Here is a 17,894-nt window from a genome sequence, read left to right as displayed (position 1 = left end):
AGTTGCCACCAGCCCCTCCCATTCCAATTCTTATGAGGACTTATGGGAAAGATGAGACCTTTTCTCATTTGTGCTGTGGAATGGGGACGGCAAGCTGTAAAACGGTAATTTCTAAGCACTGAAAGTATGTATGTATCAGGAACATATAGGAAGCTTCCTTATACCAGGCCAGACTACTTATCCATCTAGCCCAATACTGTCCTCACTGACTGGTGGTAACTTTCAAGAAACTCAGGTAGAGCTCTTTCACATCAGCTGCTACTAGATCCTTTTAACTGAAGGGACTAGGTATTGAACTACCACTGAACTATGGCCCCTCCCAATGTTGTCTAGCCAAATATATGATACATTCCGAATTGAAAAGGAATTTCATTTATAAAAAATAAATAAATAGCTACCTAACTATATTGCAAGTGACGTATACATTGCAATATGGTGGCAAGACTTGCACCTCTAACTTTTAGTTAGATGGTACAACTCATAGAAAGGGAATTCCTGCTTTTAAGCCTCAACAAAAGCAAACAAACACTCAAGGCCTATTTATTTCTCTCCCTTATCCTAAGGAAGGGCAGGGGGACCAGACATAATGCTATCTATGTCCAACAGTAAACACAGAAACCTGGATCCTGAAAAGTGTGCATGGAGGTAAATTTACAGGTGAGGACTTTTCTAGTCCTCTCCCTCTTGCAAGCTTCTCCCAAAAGCCTCTCTAGAGCGATGGGAAACTGTCCATGTGGGGTGGATCATAAGGGGCTGCTGTAGAAAGGGACATCTGCTCCACTACACAAAGTGCTGCCACCTAATTTTGAGTAATTCTCATCTTCCTCAACAGCCTCCCTGCCCCCCATCCCATAAGGAAGGTATCCTGATACTCCAGAGAGGCTTCTTGGAGTACTGCCAATGGCTGCAACAGGGAGGAGCAAGGGAACAAATCTGTGAGCATCCTTTTGCTTTGGTTCTCAGGACACAAACCAGAAGAAGTAAACTCAATACTGAAACTGTACAGGATGTTGGTTAAGTAAAAGTTTCCATATAATGATAGCTAGTTAATATTTTCACTCTAGGAAATAAAGTTATATATAAACCGTGAACTGAAATATGTTCCATTTTAATATTTTCACTCTAGGAAGAGGCTCCATATTGACCCACAAGCAACTCACAATATCTCCCATCTCCTGCAACTCAGTTAAAAAAAACCCTAGAGTTGCAAATTATAGTACAGAAATAAGTTCCCCGACTTTCCCACAGCTTTTATAGGCACAGACAAGAATTATCCAATATTGAAAGAGTTGTATGTCAGCTAACCTCTGAATAGCCTAAGATGTATTTCACATGAATTTTGTAGACACTGTCTACTGACTGGTGATATAAAATGGACTTTTTAATTTTTATTACACATTTCCATATTGATGCCATTCCCAAATACAGTTTTCCCCCGTGCAAAATCGTTGGCATTTTGCAAGGAGCATACCGCACACCAAAATCAGAAAACAAACAGAATGCTACAGGATAAGAGAAAGTCAGAACAAAAACAGGTTTCTTACCAAACTCACTATATTCAGGAGCTCTAGGCGAGGCTTTAAATATTTTTTATCAAATCAACTCCATCAATTCACAATAAAGGTATGTTTATTCTTTGAATGAATGACTAAGACAAGAAATGTTTCCCATGTTTACTACCCTCCCACAAACAACAAAAGCAATAAGCAATTTTAACAAGTTGTACTTACTACTGTGCACAATCGATCAACTGATATTCATTAGATCTCTCATAGCAGGCTTTCACACCTTCATCTTGCCAAAGCGTTTTTGTATGTTCGTAGAACTCCTGAAAGCAAAAGATAAAAGGGAGGGTATAAGTAAAAAAATAAAAAGGCAACACGCTTTTACATAATGATCAACATCCAACCAAATAAAAATAGTTCTGCATGGGTTTCATGAAGCCTTTCAATTAGAAACAGGCAGTATCTGCATTATAACATCCTGGAACTCCGGCCCAAGGCATCCTGGTGCCTCAAGCGAGGAGGCAGTGCTGCCCCTGGTGCTGCTGCTCTGCTTCTTCTGGAGAATGGTGGTGGCAACGGTGACAGGTTCTCCCCCTCCCTCCCTCCCTCCTCACCAGCTACAGGGGTCTCCTGGCAGAGTCATCTGAAATACTATTAGAGGTCCCACGTCTGGGCCCTCCCATGATATTTCAGCTGACTCTGCCAGGAGGCCCCTGTGGCTGGAGAAGAAGAGAGAAGCGGCCAGCTGGCAGGCAAGCCAGCAAACACAGAGGTGGGAAGGCGCCACAGGAGGCAGTGGCAGCTCCTCCTTCCCTAGCTGCAGGGGCTTCCCATGAGAGTTGGCTGAAATATTGTGAAAGGTCCCGGCTGTGGAAGTGGCAAGGATGTCTTGCGATATTTAAGCCGGCTCTCCCAGGAGTCCTCCACAGGTGAGGAAGAAGGTAGAAATGACCAGCTACGAGGCCGGTCAGTGAGCAGGGAGGTGGGTGGGCACTGGAGGCTCCTCCTCCTTCCTGCAATGGGGGCCTCCCAGCAGAGTCAGCCAAAATATTATGAAGAGGAGTGACTGGGATCTCTCATATTTCGTCTGATTGTGCCAGGAGGACCTGCAGCTGGGGGAAAAGGTAGAAGTGGCTGATGAGCAGAGAGGCAGGTAGACACTGGAGGAAGAGACTGCAGTGACAGTTCTTCCCCTCACTCCCTATTCGCAGGCTGCATGAGTAGGTTTCATTTGACTCTGCCAGGAGGCCTCTGCGACTGGAGAAGAAGGTGGAAGCAGCTGGCCAACAGGAAGGCAGGGGGCACCAGAGATAATAATGGTGCGGGGCGATGCAGGGGGAGGGATAAAGGAAGTGGCTTGCAGGCCTGCCCCTTTGGGTGGGTAGAGTGGCACAATTCGCCGCTCTTCCCATTCTAGTCCTCCTGATACATCCGCATAGGACCAGCCCTGGGTTCAGCAGACAGAGCACATCATAAAAAGGATTAAAGTATTTCCTAAAGTTTAGAAACTGATCCATGAACACATGTATAGTCACCAATGCAGGAGTGTGCTTCAGCCAATACAATGATTGCTTATGCAAAAATCAAACTATTTTGGGTGGCATCCAATTGAACAACATCTGCCAGCTGAGTGGATTCCCCTCTTCCATGTAGCCCCCCCGGCCTCCATATATGTTCTGAAGGACTTGAGAATTCTCTGGCGTGGAAGTGGGGCAGGGGGGAGAAGAGGATGGGAAAGTTATGTTGTGCAAGTGGAAGTCACACAATATTGGACATAATTCATAGTTCAGGGGTGTAGAATTCTAGGCCAAGGAGCCAAATCTGGCCCACCTAGGTTCCCCAGATGGCCCTAATCCCTTCCCTGGCTTCACCCCTGTTTCCCAACCACTGATCATTTGTTGGTCTCCTGGCTTTTGTGCAGTTTTTACCCATTCGGAAAGGATGAAATGCACCTCCGAAGTCTTAGTTATCAACAGTATGAACTTTAAGCTAAAATATGCTGGCATGTTGGCCATGCCCACCACTGAAACATGGCCTCTGAGAGCTTCTCTGAAATGGAATTCAACCCTTGGACTGAAAATAGTTCAACACCCCTGCCATAGTTGCTAATATTTCTACATACAGTGATAGATTCTCTATAACTAAGGTTCATTTCTGTGAATCAAAACTGTTTTTCATACTTATGCAAGCAGGTAATTTGCTGCATTGAAACCCAATTATTAGAATTCCAGCTTTCAAAAACATATACAAAAGAATGGTATCCTTCCATTTAATATATAAACGGATGTGCAACGACAGTGTTGCAATGCAACTGGCGGTCACTGGGAGACAGACAAGTATGGAGCAAAGAAATGCCACCCATTGGGGGTCGGTGGCGAGAAGAGCCCAATTCCACTTTATTCTCTTCAGTGTCACAGCACACTATTTGCATCAGATTGACTGGCCACAATTTTAAAATGAATTCCTAAGAATGTTAGGCATATGTCTTTTGCATCTTAAGGAATTTTCATTAGGTTCATAATATTTTCCCTGTATAGAATCACAGAAGATAGGTGATCTAAGCCTGACTGGCCCTTTCTCGATCAAATATTGATGTTTATTACTCAAAACAAGTGATGTATGCGTTGAAAGCCACCACTGATCATGAAACACTGAAGGAGCAACATATCACCTCAAGCACAGTATTTTCAGTGGTAATAGTTCACATGAAAATAATTATGTGCCAACATCGACTTAGGGTGAATCACATGTGAATTCCCTTCATCTCCTACAAAGTACATGTGCATAATACCGGAGCTGTGTTCTAAGAATAATTTTTTCTATACTTAAATATGAAAAATCAGCCAAAAGCACATGAAAGACTATGAGAAATTTTGTAGAAGGCAATCAGGGTAACTAAACTTTATAAAGGGCTTGATATTTTGTACTAGTGCAAAGCATGTTTTAGTGGAATAGTGATTCCATCCCCAGTGATTATAATCCAAATCTTCAACCAAAACGCAAACATGAGTTTAGGTGTCCTAACACACTCCAGCTAAATGAACAGTGAGAAGACTAATAAGGTATTGTGCAGATGTATCAGCAGCATTTGCTGGAGTTTTTATTAGAAGAAAAGAAGATGCAACAGAATGGGGAAAATGTATTTGATTTAGAACAATTAACCTCTGTTGGATCAACCCAGTATGTGAACTTTATGTTCCAATGTAGTTCTAATCTCACCCTCCCAACTCTTTTTCAGTCTGCCTTTTTGTGCTCTTTGCCACCAAGTAACTCCCTTTTGCAATTAACGCATCATACAATGCTGAAAAGTCTGAAGCACAGAAGTGGGATAGACCTAATTCTCATAGACTAAAGATGAGGTATATCTGGTCTGTGCCACTTCAGACCGCAGGTAGGAGCTCACATACTGGAATGCTACTCACCCACCCTGCCCCCAATGCTAACATACAGAAAACTATTATGCCAAGGAGAAGACTGGCCTAGAAAAAAGCTTTTCCAAATGTGCCAGATTTCTCAAAGCGTGCATTTTTGTATGGAAGGGGGTTCAAGTCATGTAAGTCCCTACCTGCAATCTTAAACTGTATAGTTCAGATATAGGTTGATCACCTCATCTCCTAAACTGGAGAACTAGGCTACAGTTTTCTACTTTGTAATGTAATATTTTGACATTACTCATGCAATAAGAAACTTATGTGGCCCATTCATCACCTGCAGTTCCAACACAGTTCATTGTCCTGATAGTATTTACTATTAAAACCTTTTCATGGAAACTTTACTCTAAAATTGGTGCACTTTGGGGTTTTTTAGTGACAATAACTTCTGCATCTGTATTTCCTTATTTCTAGATCATCAATCAAGAAAACAAATTTGCCCTAAAAATGAAATATATCAAATATACATTTGAACATTTCTAAGAAAGCTTTGTGGCCAGAACACTGAGATGACAAAACAAGAATCCATACAAACATTTGACTGTGTAAAATGAGTCTTAAAAGAAGAACTACTGGTAGTTCTCCCATTACAAGTCATGGGTAAACCTTCTATCATTTTGTGTCCTTGATCTCTCTTGTAATATGGAACATAAGTTCTACTGTCCCTTTAAACTGAGAACATACATTCTGTTAGCTGTGCTGTACAGCTTGCTGTCAATTATTTGAGGTTTGCAACTCTAAAAAGTAGGATGTAGCCTAAGGGCAGGAGCCCATAAGGCCGCCATGTTTACTATCAATTTCCCAAGAGGTGATATGGCCCAAAATCAAGCTGCTGTAATATAATCCATTTAGCAAAGATTTCGACTCAAGCCTTTCCGACCTTGATTTTTGTTCTTAAGCAATCTTCTCCCCTGTGCTATTCTATTCACAAATGATAAAAGACATGAAGACAAGGAGATAAGGCATGTGGAGATTATTCCAATTGACCAGCACACTCTATTGGGGAATGATTTATTTAACTGACTGAGCATGACCCATCACAGCCAAAGTGTTTGATCAATGAGAATCCTACTTTGCTTCTTGTCACCTTCTTCTAAGCTGAACTATACCCCAGCAACAGTTATGCTATCTTTTTAATGTGGTCATTAACATTCCACGTAGGTTGGAAAAAGAATCTAAGTCCACACTCTTTGAACTTCTTGACTGGGATTTCGAAATAAGAACCTACAATCAATATTAACATTTAGTGAATTATAGACAAATGTCTGAGATACAAACCACATGAATTATGCCTTTCATTAGGCAATTTTCCACTCAGATTGTTTGGATGCCACCTACCCAGCTAGAAGTTGCAGATTTGAATTTGTGACAGATTAGGTGGAGTGGGATGGTGGTGGTCTAGATATGCAATTTTCATTACTTTTGTAAGCTTTCTATCCCCAAATCTAATTGCAGTTTAAAACATTTACATAAAAGACAAAGGGTGGCCACTTCCTATGAAAAAAAGAGGACGTGCATGCCCAAAGAAAGAGGAGAAAAGGGAACAGTTTGCATCAAAGTTGCATATGCTAATGTATATGTATAAATTAGGGCTGTGATCTGCTTCTCTTTGGTTTGGAGAAGCGAAGCAGGGGGTTTCGCCTCCATTACAGGCGGAGGAGAAGCGGATTGGGTGGCTAGCAAAGGATGGCAAAGAGAAGCAATCGAAAGCGAATAATTCGCTTTTACATGGAGTGCTCCGCCCGCTATTTTGGATATTTACCCCATAGGATTGCATTGAGGAAAAGATTAGTGTATAACTTTTTTGTTTTTCAAGCTACCTCCTTGAAACTGAATGTGCTTAGAGAGTCGTGGGTGGGGGTCATTTGTGCCTATTTTCAGCAGTTTTCGTGCTGTGGTTTGCTTGCTATAATTTTTTTAAAAAGAGGGTAAAAAAGCGGGAGGGGTAACTTTTTTTTGAAGCGATGAGAGGCAGATTCAACTCCCAATCGTGATCACCTGATGAAGCATCCTCCAATCCCAAAGTTGGAGGGGGGATAAGCAAAACGGGATACTTAGTAACTTGGGATACTGGGAAACTTTTCTTTCTTAGTCTCTGAATGGACTTTTCCCAGTGTTTTTTCAAACAGTAGCCCCACCAAACGCACAAACACAACCTTAAATCATATTAAGCAAATAAATAACAGATAGGTAACACAGCACTGCTACCCACCCTAACCATGGTGAACAAATGAATAGATGTGGTGCAAGGGGATGAGGTCCCCTATGGCATGTGGACGTGCCCAGTGCACTCCTGTCCTTGGAGGGTCATCAGAACACTCCAAAGGTTAACCAGTGGAAGCTACATGCCTCTCATGATTTGAAGTGTAAGGTAGCTTCTGAAAGACCGGTACCTAGACAGGGCCAGTCAAATTGGCACAGTTCCCCCTCCCCCTGGGCACGTCCACTTTCCTCTTACTGGTAAAAGACAGACATAGCTTTTTAAAAAAATTCTTCTTGTGATTCAGCAACACTGCTGCTTTTAATTCCACCCCTCCTGTGTTTATTTATTTATTTATTACATTTATTATACACCCCATAGCCCAAGCTCTCCTGGCTTTCCCTCTTCAGTGAAGTCAGGCAGGCTTTCATTGTGGTTCAACTCTTGTGGTTGTTATTATTATTACTATTAATATTAATATTAGTACTGCAATTATTAACGTTATTAATGGCTGTGATCACAGTGCAGTCAATCAACTCTGAAGCAAGGATCACAAAGCTTTACTCTTATCCTCCTAGTCCCCTAGTTTTGGGATGCAAAAGAAAAGGCATCTCTCTGTGCTGTTCCCGCCTCACAGGGATGGTTTGCATTACTGGCTTTGAAACAATCCTTGGCTCACTTCGTTGTGCCCCCAGAAATGTCTGCTGCATGCCTGCCTTCCCGCCTCTGCCTGGGTGCTGTTGTGGTGGGGTATCTGCTGGGACTTACTTCCCCATAGATCTATGGCATAGTCGTACATCTCTGCCTGCCTCTCTGCCCTCCTGGTGCCTGGGAGATGTACTAGATGATGGGTTCAACCCCACAAGCCTCTGGCATGCTTGCTCCCAGTGCTAAAGGGGCATGCTGCCTGTCCTCCTCTGTGCCCGCCTCAAAGGGATGGTTTGTGCGTGTCTTGCTCTGACTCAGGGTATCCTTCTGTGTGATAAAAGGCAGCTGTATTGTGTGCTCACCCTGTTTAAGATTTCTTGGTGTGTGTGTGTGCATTTTTGGAAGTGTTTCACCTGAGATGAAGATTCTTATTTAGAAAAAATCTTGATTCTCCCAAATCATCTGTGCTACGGGCAAGCACTTTGCAATGGATCCCTATGGGCAGGTATGGTTTCCTTATGGGCATACTGTCCCTTTTTGTGGGGGATTTTTCATATATTCTCCCAAAATCAGGGGATGCTCGGATTTCCTTCCAACTGGGCGTGAATGTGAATACATGGATAAGCTCTCATGGTGCCGATTTTGAGGTCTCTAACGTGAAAAGTGACTGAGTTCTAGCATGGGACTTGAATTGGGGTGAGTTAAAAGGGAAAAAAAATTGTCAAAAAATCAGGGGATGATGGGATTTGCTTGAAGCTTGCCATGTATGTGGATCTAGATGGCATCTGTGAGGGTGCCCACTTTCAAGTTTGTATCAGTAAAAATGTCGGAGTAAATCCCATTTCTGAAAATGGGGTGTAGGATTTTCAAAAATCCCCCAAAAATCAAGGGATGCTTGGATTTGCTTCCAACTGGGCAGGAATATGCATACATGGATAAGGTCTCATGGTGCTGATCTTGAGGTTTCTAACATTAACAGAAAAAAAGTTATAGGCGTGTGAATTTCAATGCAAGTCTATGGGGGGAAACACGGAGCTCCGATTCGGATCCAGAGCTCCGCAGCGAAGCGGAGCGGACCATAGGCGGATTGCTGCGGAGAGGAGCGGACCCGATCCAGAAGTTGCGGATCTGGATGAGAAGCACATTGGGAGGTCCGTGCACAGCCCTAGTATAAATGCACATTTCAAAATTATTATACTTAAATAGAAATACAATACACGCAGCACCTTCCCCATTCCTGCTGCAAGCACAGCATGTGCAGAAATAGCACGGTCCAGTGAAAGTTCAAGAAAAATGAAGTAGCTTAGAAAGGAATAGAGTAACACAGATGTTGATTTTCAAAAGTTAGGCAGATTACCACCCAAAGTCAGCAAAATGAGTTCTGAAAAAGCCCAAGTGTACTTAAGCCTATGAGAGACTGAAGCAACAGCTATTGATAAAACCAGCTGGAACGTCCATTCCAGCCCTCTCAGCTGTTCACTGTCCTCAACAGTGCTTGGGCTTTTTTTTTTTTTTTTTTAACAAACACACATAAGGAATAAGGAAGTTGCAGCAACTTCCTTATTACTCCTGTCTGCTGAAAAAGGCAGTGCCTAGGAGAAGTGCACTGAAATAATAATGCTGGTAATGATTGAGAGGCTAGAATGGGGCTTTCTCCAGCTGACTGTAGCAACTATCAGAGCCACTAGCTGCTACACAGAAGCACAGTCCTTGTTCACAGGTTCCTGTGTGAACTGGCTCTCGTACAGTTCAACTTTTATCTCTGTAAAGATCACTTTGTACCAAGGGATATGTAAAAACTCAAAGCGGCATAGTGCACAATGTCTTATATCCCACTGGTATTCAAAAAGAATTTGTGAAAGAGTAGGGAGAGCATGCTTCTCAAACTAGGTCTCTGTTTGAGCTTTCCCAAGCTCAGAAAATGGCTTGTCAATATTCACTCCTCTTCTAGCCTAGGTGGTTTGCAATACAAATTAAAATTAAAATAAATAAATATGGCCAGTAGAGGGTGCAAAGCAAGCAAAAAAGGCCACTTAAAGAGAGGTAGGTATATTGGTCCTAGCACAGTTAAGTCAACATACATCCAGTCCAAAGCCATTCGCACGGTGCCAACTTGGCCGCCTTTACACATACTTTTAATGGTGTGGGCACCCCTACCCCCAGAGCTCCATACTTAAGGCCTTTTACACATACGGTTCAGCTCACTGCCACACAAGTCATATACCGTATTTCTTCGACTGTAAGACGCCATCGATTGTAAGACGGGCACTAATTTCAGTACCACCAACAGAAAAAAAACCTAAGACACACCCGCAATTCTAAGACACACCCCGTTTTTAGAGATGTTTATATGGGGGGGAAAGTGTGTCTTAGAATTGAAGAAATACGGTACCTCTTAAGGGGCTGGGCATCACTTTTATGGCTTGTAACCATTTGGGAAGGTGCAAGGCAGCAGAATGATGGTCTGTATGTATAGGGGGTCATAAAGCAAAAAATAAAAATGGGAGGGTATCTGATACTCTGACTCCTGGCTAAAATCAATACAAGGGCAATGAAGTGTCAGGGAGGACTGTGATCTACTCCTAGCAATGCGCATCCCTCTTTATACATAAGAATCACATCCAACACTGAATAAATTACAAAGCTCACCTAGTAGACATGTTACCTAGAAAGAAAAACAGCCAGACGAGCCCTTGCATATTGGTTTCTTGTTGCCATAACATCAATTCATCTGCTGGCAGATTCTAGTAGAGCACATGATGTAACAGCAGCAATGCAGGTTATTCCTGCAACTGTATATTGGGACCTTTTAATAGGAGGACTCTAAAAATATCCTTCTGATACCCATGAAAAGCTGGGTAGCTAGCTTCATCTATGATAAAAGATATGGTCTTATGAATGTGGAAAAGACTTGTTTCAAAAGGAGGCCATGTCATCAGAGCACTGTGATGCTTTCAGTACATATCTCCAATTTAACAGGAGGTGCATACTATGCACTATTCTCCACTCCAAATCCATCACAACATGCACAGTTCAAACTCAATGCTCTTAAAGTTAAATAAATTAAAAGGGAACTTTCACAACAACTAGTATCATAGTCCCTTGCAGAATCTCTTCCCCGCTGCCCAATATACTATAATAATACATTTCCTGCTCCATCTAAATATCATTTATTTTTGCAACTTCTATCCCATCTTGCTATTTAAAAATAAAGCACTAATGACACCCCAAAGATTATAATACAGTATCAATATTGGAGACATATTTTTTCTCTCCTCTACAGACTGGCATCGAGACCCCTTAAAGCATTTTAACTAATTATTATGTGACTTGCTATGCAAATAAAGTGTTAACTATATCAGTTGCTTCTCTTACTTAGTTATTTATTTGGAAATACTTATTATTCTCACACTTATGGTAATTTCCCAATATCACAAATCAATGAATATACAAGAATTGCAAAACATTTGTGATTATTTATGACTGTTGATGGCAGGCACCTGGAGAAATCCCTAGACAACTACAAAGACAATTCAATGTTCTACACAGGAAGGAAAATATTGATTTGTATACTGCTAGAAAAAGTACATACACTCTCCTCTCTGTGCAAGTGGGTTAAGAACCCATATATAAAAAGAGGGATAGATCACAGGCCACTTGTTCAGTAACTACAGTAAGTATTTAAGCAGAAACTAATGTTTTTCATATTTTGTTTTCTTTCTAGGAAAAAATAGGCAAACCTGCAATGGGGTTGAGAGGACAAGATTAAATATTTCATTAATATTTCATTAATTTTCAAGAAGAAACATTAGGGAGGAACAAAACTGATGAACAATCAAAGTATCATAGGACAGCCCATCCTTACATAAAGCAGGGCAGGAAATAGCCTTGTTTCTTTTGAAACAGTGGTCACACAATAGGAAATCTAGAGATTTTTTTAAAAAAAAACTCACAAAAAATAAAGGGGATGGATGCAACCTGTCACTAATCATAGCCCTATACAATAAAGTCAGTTTATAAATAGCTACCTAACTGGCTGCCTATGATGAGCAGGAGTTGCTTCCAGGTGACCAGAATGTGCAAACTAGAAGATAGTTTGTTGCCTGTCTTTTAGACCATGAACACCACATGTTTGGGCAACTGGGCTAGAAAATTTTGGACTTGCCTGCAATGCTGCAATAGTTCCTCTGACGCTTAGGCAACTATATTCCAGATTGCATATACAATAGCAATAGATGCTTTAGTGGCTGAATAACTGCATTTTCTCAGTGACAAAATATTGCTATGTGCTGGGGAAATGCGATGTTCTTACCACAAAATCTTTACTCTGAAGGAAGGCATCATGATACTAGCAATAACTATGCATTATTGTACTATAAACTGGCCATCCTGAAAGGCCCTTAGAATGGATACAAACCACTTCGTAAAATAAAAACAAAGGGCAGACTTGTCATTTGAGAGCTTGCTGTTTACCAATTACAGCTTAAGTCAATGCTGCTTTAAACACACACACACAACTGAAAGGTGTGTACAGGAGTTACACAACATTGCAGTTAAAACAAGAGATTCAATTTCGTTAGGACAAAGTTCAGTGCCCCATGAAACTATGTGTTTCATAACAGGAGTTTTAAATAGGTCATAGTAAACCTTATGATTAAAGGTCAAACAAAGTCAGTCTCTATGCTGAAAACACACACACACACACACATATATGTGTGTGTATGTATATATATTCTCTTCCTCTTCAGCTGTTTAGCTTTATAAAATAAAAATAACCCCTGAACCTGGGCTACAAACTCCCTTACAACCATGCTTTATAAACTGTGGCCGCACCATGTTTACTCTCCTGTGAAATCAGCAGCTCTATTGTATTCTACTTAGACTTGGGGAGAGCATACTACATTCACAGTGGCACTATAGCCAGATCTAGGAAAAAGTGCTTTAACCATCTATGGCAAGTTTACAGAGGGCTGCAAGATCATCTTCACTTAGACTTGAAACAAAGCTTTTTCTCTCCCAAAAGACCTTTTATATTTTTCTACGAATTTGATGGTAATGGTCTTGTATCACGACACTTTAGAACATCACTCTGGGAGCTACACTGAATAGTACACACTTAGTACTTGAAAGCTATACTGCATTACATACTCCCTGCCCTGTCACAGTGGAACAAGGGAATGAGATAAGGACCATTCTGCTACTGGAGTGAACATTTCCCCCATTTTCAGAGCCTTTCCAAAGGCTGTTTTCCTGGGGTGATGTCCCAGGTTGAGTGAATTAGTGAAATGTATCAACCAAGAAGCTAAACTGCTTTTCTACAGCAATAAGATCACTGGGACTATTTAAAAGGTAGGGAAGAGGGGGACAGAAGGACAGGATAGAATAGAGGGTTCTGTTTGTTTCCGACAAAATAAGGAAACATGGGGAAACAAAGGCACTTGTGCTTCCTGTTGTGTCTTTTCCCAACTCGCTCTAGCATCCAAATTCTTAAGAAGTACCCTATTTCTTTGATTCTAAGACACAATTTCTTCCCCATATAAACATCTCTAAAAATGGGGTGCGTCTTAGAATCATGGGTGTTTCTTAGGGATTTTTTTTTCTGTTGGTGGTACTGAAATTAGTGTGCGTCTTACAATCAATGCTGTCTTACAATCGAAGAAATACAGTATCCATCAACTATATCTAATGTTTTTCTTTTTTCTTGTTTTTTCTTATTGAAGTTCTTTTGAGTTCTTATTGTTAACAAACATCATTTGTGATAATCATATTGTTCACATATAAAGGAGACAATAAAGACTGATTTAACAGAAATAGTATCTAGAGAGCCAGTGTGGACTTGGAGTTGGGAGATCCGGGTTCTAGTTCCCACTCAGCCATGGAAGCTCACTGGGTGACTTTGGACTAGTCACAGACTCTCAGCAAGAGATGTGAAGGCCTGGAAAAAACCCAGAATTTTTTTGGGGGGATGGGTGGGGGGAATGTTTTCCCCAGTTTTTTCCAGAAACCATTTTTGTCCTTGTTTTCCAAAAAAATTGAAAAAATGTGTGTGTGTGTGTGGGGGGGGGGGGGAGAATGAAGGAAAAAATAGATTATGGGGTGTTTTATTTTAGCATGATGAATAAAATGTTTAAGACAAGGTGTTCATATATTTACTTCTCCAAATGATTTCTAAAAACTATGCACAGTAGAGGCATGCGGAGCAGGTCTGCTCCTCTCCAAAATTCGGGGCGCAGCTCCCATGAGGCAATTCCCCACCTCAATTTTTGGGGTGGCTGTATCTCCTCATACCACTAGATTACTTGTAAGAAAACCACTCTGTTTCAGGAGAACTGTGCTATTATTGTCAATGCGAATTAACAAAAATGCATAATCTCCATAATTTTTAAAGATAAAGAGATGAAATTTGGCACCCTGATAGCTCTTATGTAGGGCTTTAGCCATACCAAGTTTAAAGCAGATCCCTTGATTTTTAAATTTAAAAAATCCGCCTCAAACCCCTCTCCCCATACACACACGAAACTGCGCAGGACCTTTTATCCTTTACTTTGCTGATGCACAGTTGTGCATCTTCAGTTTATAACAATAGAGATCTGTTTCCTGTCCATTTGCTCTACTGGGTGAAATGTGTGTGTGGGGGTGCTCTCTCTATGAGAAATCAGACAAGAACAAGCGTGAATATAATACCTTTATTATATATTTTTTTCAAAGCATATAAACTTGAGTCCTGTCTTCAATACTAGCAAACTTTTCTCTCGCCACCCCTTATTCTCTTGATTTTATGCCTGGCCGAGTTACATCCATACTTGCAGTACAGAGATCACCCTTTGGCACAAGATTCTTTTTCATATCCTAATATTGGCTTGTGAGACTGTATGGATCTACGCTGCCTGCCAGTCATCATCACTTCATGAGACAACTCATTTACATGGAATGGTTTTCATTATTTTCATAATATGAGCCATTTCCCCCGAAATCCTTCCTTTCAGCCAACATCAATAGTCCATATGGGGAGTGGAACTTGGACTCTTTCTCGCTCCACGAGCTAGCAAACAAATTATTTTATTATTATTGTTATTTAGAATATTTATATAATAAATAAATATTATATTTATTTATAATGAGTTCCAAGGTGGGGAAAAATGGGTTATATCATTTGCAATCCCTCCCCCTAAGCACTGTGATTGGAGGGGGGACAGGGAGGAGACTGTGGCTATTGGTTAGCCACATATGACAATCTCAAAACTTCCCCCTTCCCCCCTTGGTGTCTTCCTAATATGGAAGTGCGCTCAGTTAGCCATCCATCAACATGAAAAGTGCCCTCACATCACCTAAAAAAACCTTCAGACCTATGGATCCATTTGGGGCTCCAAACAATCTTCTAACCGCACTGTGGGTTTCTGACTGTTTTAGAACCGCCCCCTACCCACACCGTGGTTTCAGAGGTTTGTCAGAGATCTGGTGGACCCCTGGATGGGTGTGGAGCGCACCCCCCTAATGTATAGTATCAGATTATTACAATTTCTGTGCACTGACGACAAGCAAGTCTTAGGTTGAAAACCGAGACTACAACTCTCAAACGTAAGAGCAAGATGCATTTCTGCCTCTAGGGGGCACTACCATTGAAGCAGAGACTGAAACTGATAGTAATAGTTCAGAAAATGAGTCTGAATAAATTTCATGCACATTCATTGAATCTTGGTTCCCCCCCCCATTTTTTTTATCAGTTCTTTTTATGGGAATGAGTGTTTTATGTCTGCTTGACACTGTGGAGGACTAGCGAAGACATAAATAATTTTCTTTGTTACTAATGTTGATGGTTTCTTCTGTTTTTTAAAAATTGTTTTTTTGCCTGCTCCTCCTAAACTGGCAAAACCAAAGAGGTTCCTTACAGTTCAGGAGCTTGTAGCAAGATTTGTTACAAAAAAGTTAACATTGAAAAAAAGTAATTTCAATTTGTAATAATTGTTTGAATACACTGTACTTTTAAATATACCAAATGTGATAATTTTATGTCAAACCAACTTGTACATAATTACATTTTATGTTCCTAAAGTAACAAAGTGACTTTCAATCTGTAAAAAGTGCTAATATTGCATCTTTCCCAATTTTTCCCAAAAAGTCATTTTTTCCCCAGAAAAAAATGGGAAAAAATGGTTTTCCATGGCTTCAAAATTTCTGTAAATTTTACATCTCTACTCTCAGCCCAACCTATCTCACAGGGTCGTTGTTGTGAGGATAAAATGGAGAGGATGATTATGTACGCCTCCCTGGGTTCCTTGGAGGAAAAATGTAATAAATAAATAAATAATTGACGGCAGGAAGCTTTTCCAACTGCACATATTAATTAGAGAATCCATAGGAAGTGACAATGGAAGGTATGGTAGTCACACACTACCAGCCCCTCCATTGTCAAATACAAGCCCTATGTCCTTTCAAAGGTTTCTTGAACATAGTAGGGACAACTTCAAAAGCAGCCTAGACGCAAAATGACGTATCTCTCTCTCACCCTCGTTTTGGCAAAGCAAAATGAAGATCCGGTGGATATACAATGTAGTACAAGATGTTAATATTTATGTGCAGATACTTTGCTTATAGGTTTTGCCTCATCATTCATTTTGATAGTGACATCTCTGCATTCCTCTGTGGTGTTGCATTTTAACTGCAGCTTAAATATGCAGGGCTGATGTTATCAAAAAGGAAATGAACATACCTAGGAATAGTTTAATGCTAGCTATGGTAGCTGGCACCTAGCCAAAGCTGCACACAGGGCATTCTGGGACAGCACAAAGGATCTCTTGCCATTTTTTTAAACTATGCCAGAAATGTTTTTATAATGTCTCTTGGGTGTCAACGTTAATAGTAATTTAATGTTTACAAATAAGTATTAAGTTGAAATATTTGGGGGAACTATTTCCTGCATCATCATCTTGTCCTTGACTAGCATAAGATGGTACTATTCCAGATGTCTCTATGAAGTTCCTACATTAAAGATTTAGTTGTGTTTCAGAAAACATGAAGAATATACAATATCAACTTAAGGACAAATTTTATGTTCTTTTATCCCTTACATTTTAGAAAGAAATCCATGTTCCCCCCCTCAACTCAAATAAATAAATAAATAAATAAATAAATAAATAAATAAATAAATTATAGGTGCATTCAGTGAATTTCCTGAAGATCTTTTCTTTTTTAATTTTTTTGTATTCTACGTATGGTCTGTGTTTTAAAGCCCTTCTGCTACCAGGCAAGGGGCATTTTTTTTCTATTTACATCTGTTGTGTATGTGTATCAGATCAATAAAAACCCATTTCTTCAACCATGGGATCTCTCTAAATAGCCTTGAACAAGACATTCAACCTCCCCATTGTGTTTACATGCCTAACTATTTACAGTCAGAACCACTGGTTGTACCAACTTCTGCATTCAGTCACTTTGTAGGTTACAAAGGTTCTTTCTGTAATTTAAGACTTTCCAACAATACATGGAAGAAGTTACGTACATTCTCTTCATGTATTACCTACGAAACATCTCATGAAGAGATCACTAAAATGCTGTAGCTTTATTTCAAATAGACTGATGTTAAAGACTAGAAAGCAGATCTGTAATGGGGACCTGTATTAATCAATCAGTTGCACCCTCCGCCTACCAGGCGCTCAGGGGGATGTACAATAAAAAAAACATTTTTTCTCATAAACCAAAACACACACACAGAAGAAAAAAAATACCTACACAAAAATATACAAAAAAAATTGAGAGCAGCATTAAGAGCAACTAAACATTATATGGTATTAAAAGCCTGACAGAAGGTAACCATCTAGCCATCTAATGGCAAATAAGGAAGGAGGCAATCATGCCTCCCTCAGGAGAAAGTTCCACAACTGGGGTGTTGCTACCAAAAAGGCCCTGTCTCAAATATCCATCAACCTGGCCTCTCTAGATGGTGGGACATATGACAGGGGCTCTGCTGATTATAATTTGTAGATTATAACTTATGGAACAGTTCATCTCCGTATTACAGAACAGACCTTCAACTTGTAAGAAACATGGGTCTGCCAATGAAAATGCCAACCACTTTGGGGAATCCCTTGGAGTTAACAGTATGTATATGAG

The 17,894-nt window shown here is 40.4% G+C and overlaps 1 protein-coding gene across 3 annotated transcripts in view; it reads right to left on the bottom strand.

Moving 5' to 3' along the window:
• Window positions 1-17,894, bottom strand: part of GNAS (GNAS complex locus) — a 226,803-nt gene that overhangs the window by 48,477 nt on the left and 160,432 nt on the right. For all 3 annotated transcript variants that reach the window (XM_063146684.1, XM_063146702.1, XM_063146693.1), the window contains exon 5: window positions 1,731-1,828. In XM_063146684.1, the coding sequence (XP_063002754.1) occupies window positions 1,731-1,828 (98 nt within the window). The remainder of the gene's footprint in view (window positions 1-1,730; window positions 1,829-17,894) is intronic.

Source organism: Elgaria multicarinata, chromosome 1 (assembly GCF_023053635.1).
Source record: "Elgaria multicarinata webbii isolate HBS135686 ecotype San Diego chromosome 1, rElgMul1.1.pri, whole genome shotgun sequence".
Taxonomy (NCBI): domain Eukaryota; kingdom Metazoa; phylum Chordata; class Lepidosauria; order Squamata; family Anguidae; genus Elgaria; species Elgaria multicarinata.
Note: the sequence above shows the minus strand (reverse complement) of the source record. Positions and strands in the feature narration are given on the sequence as shown.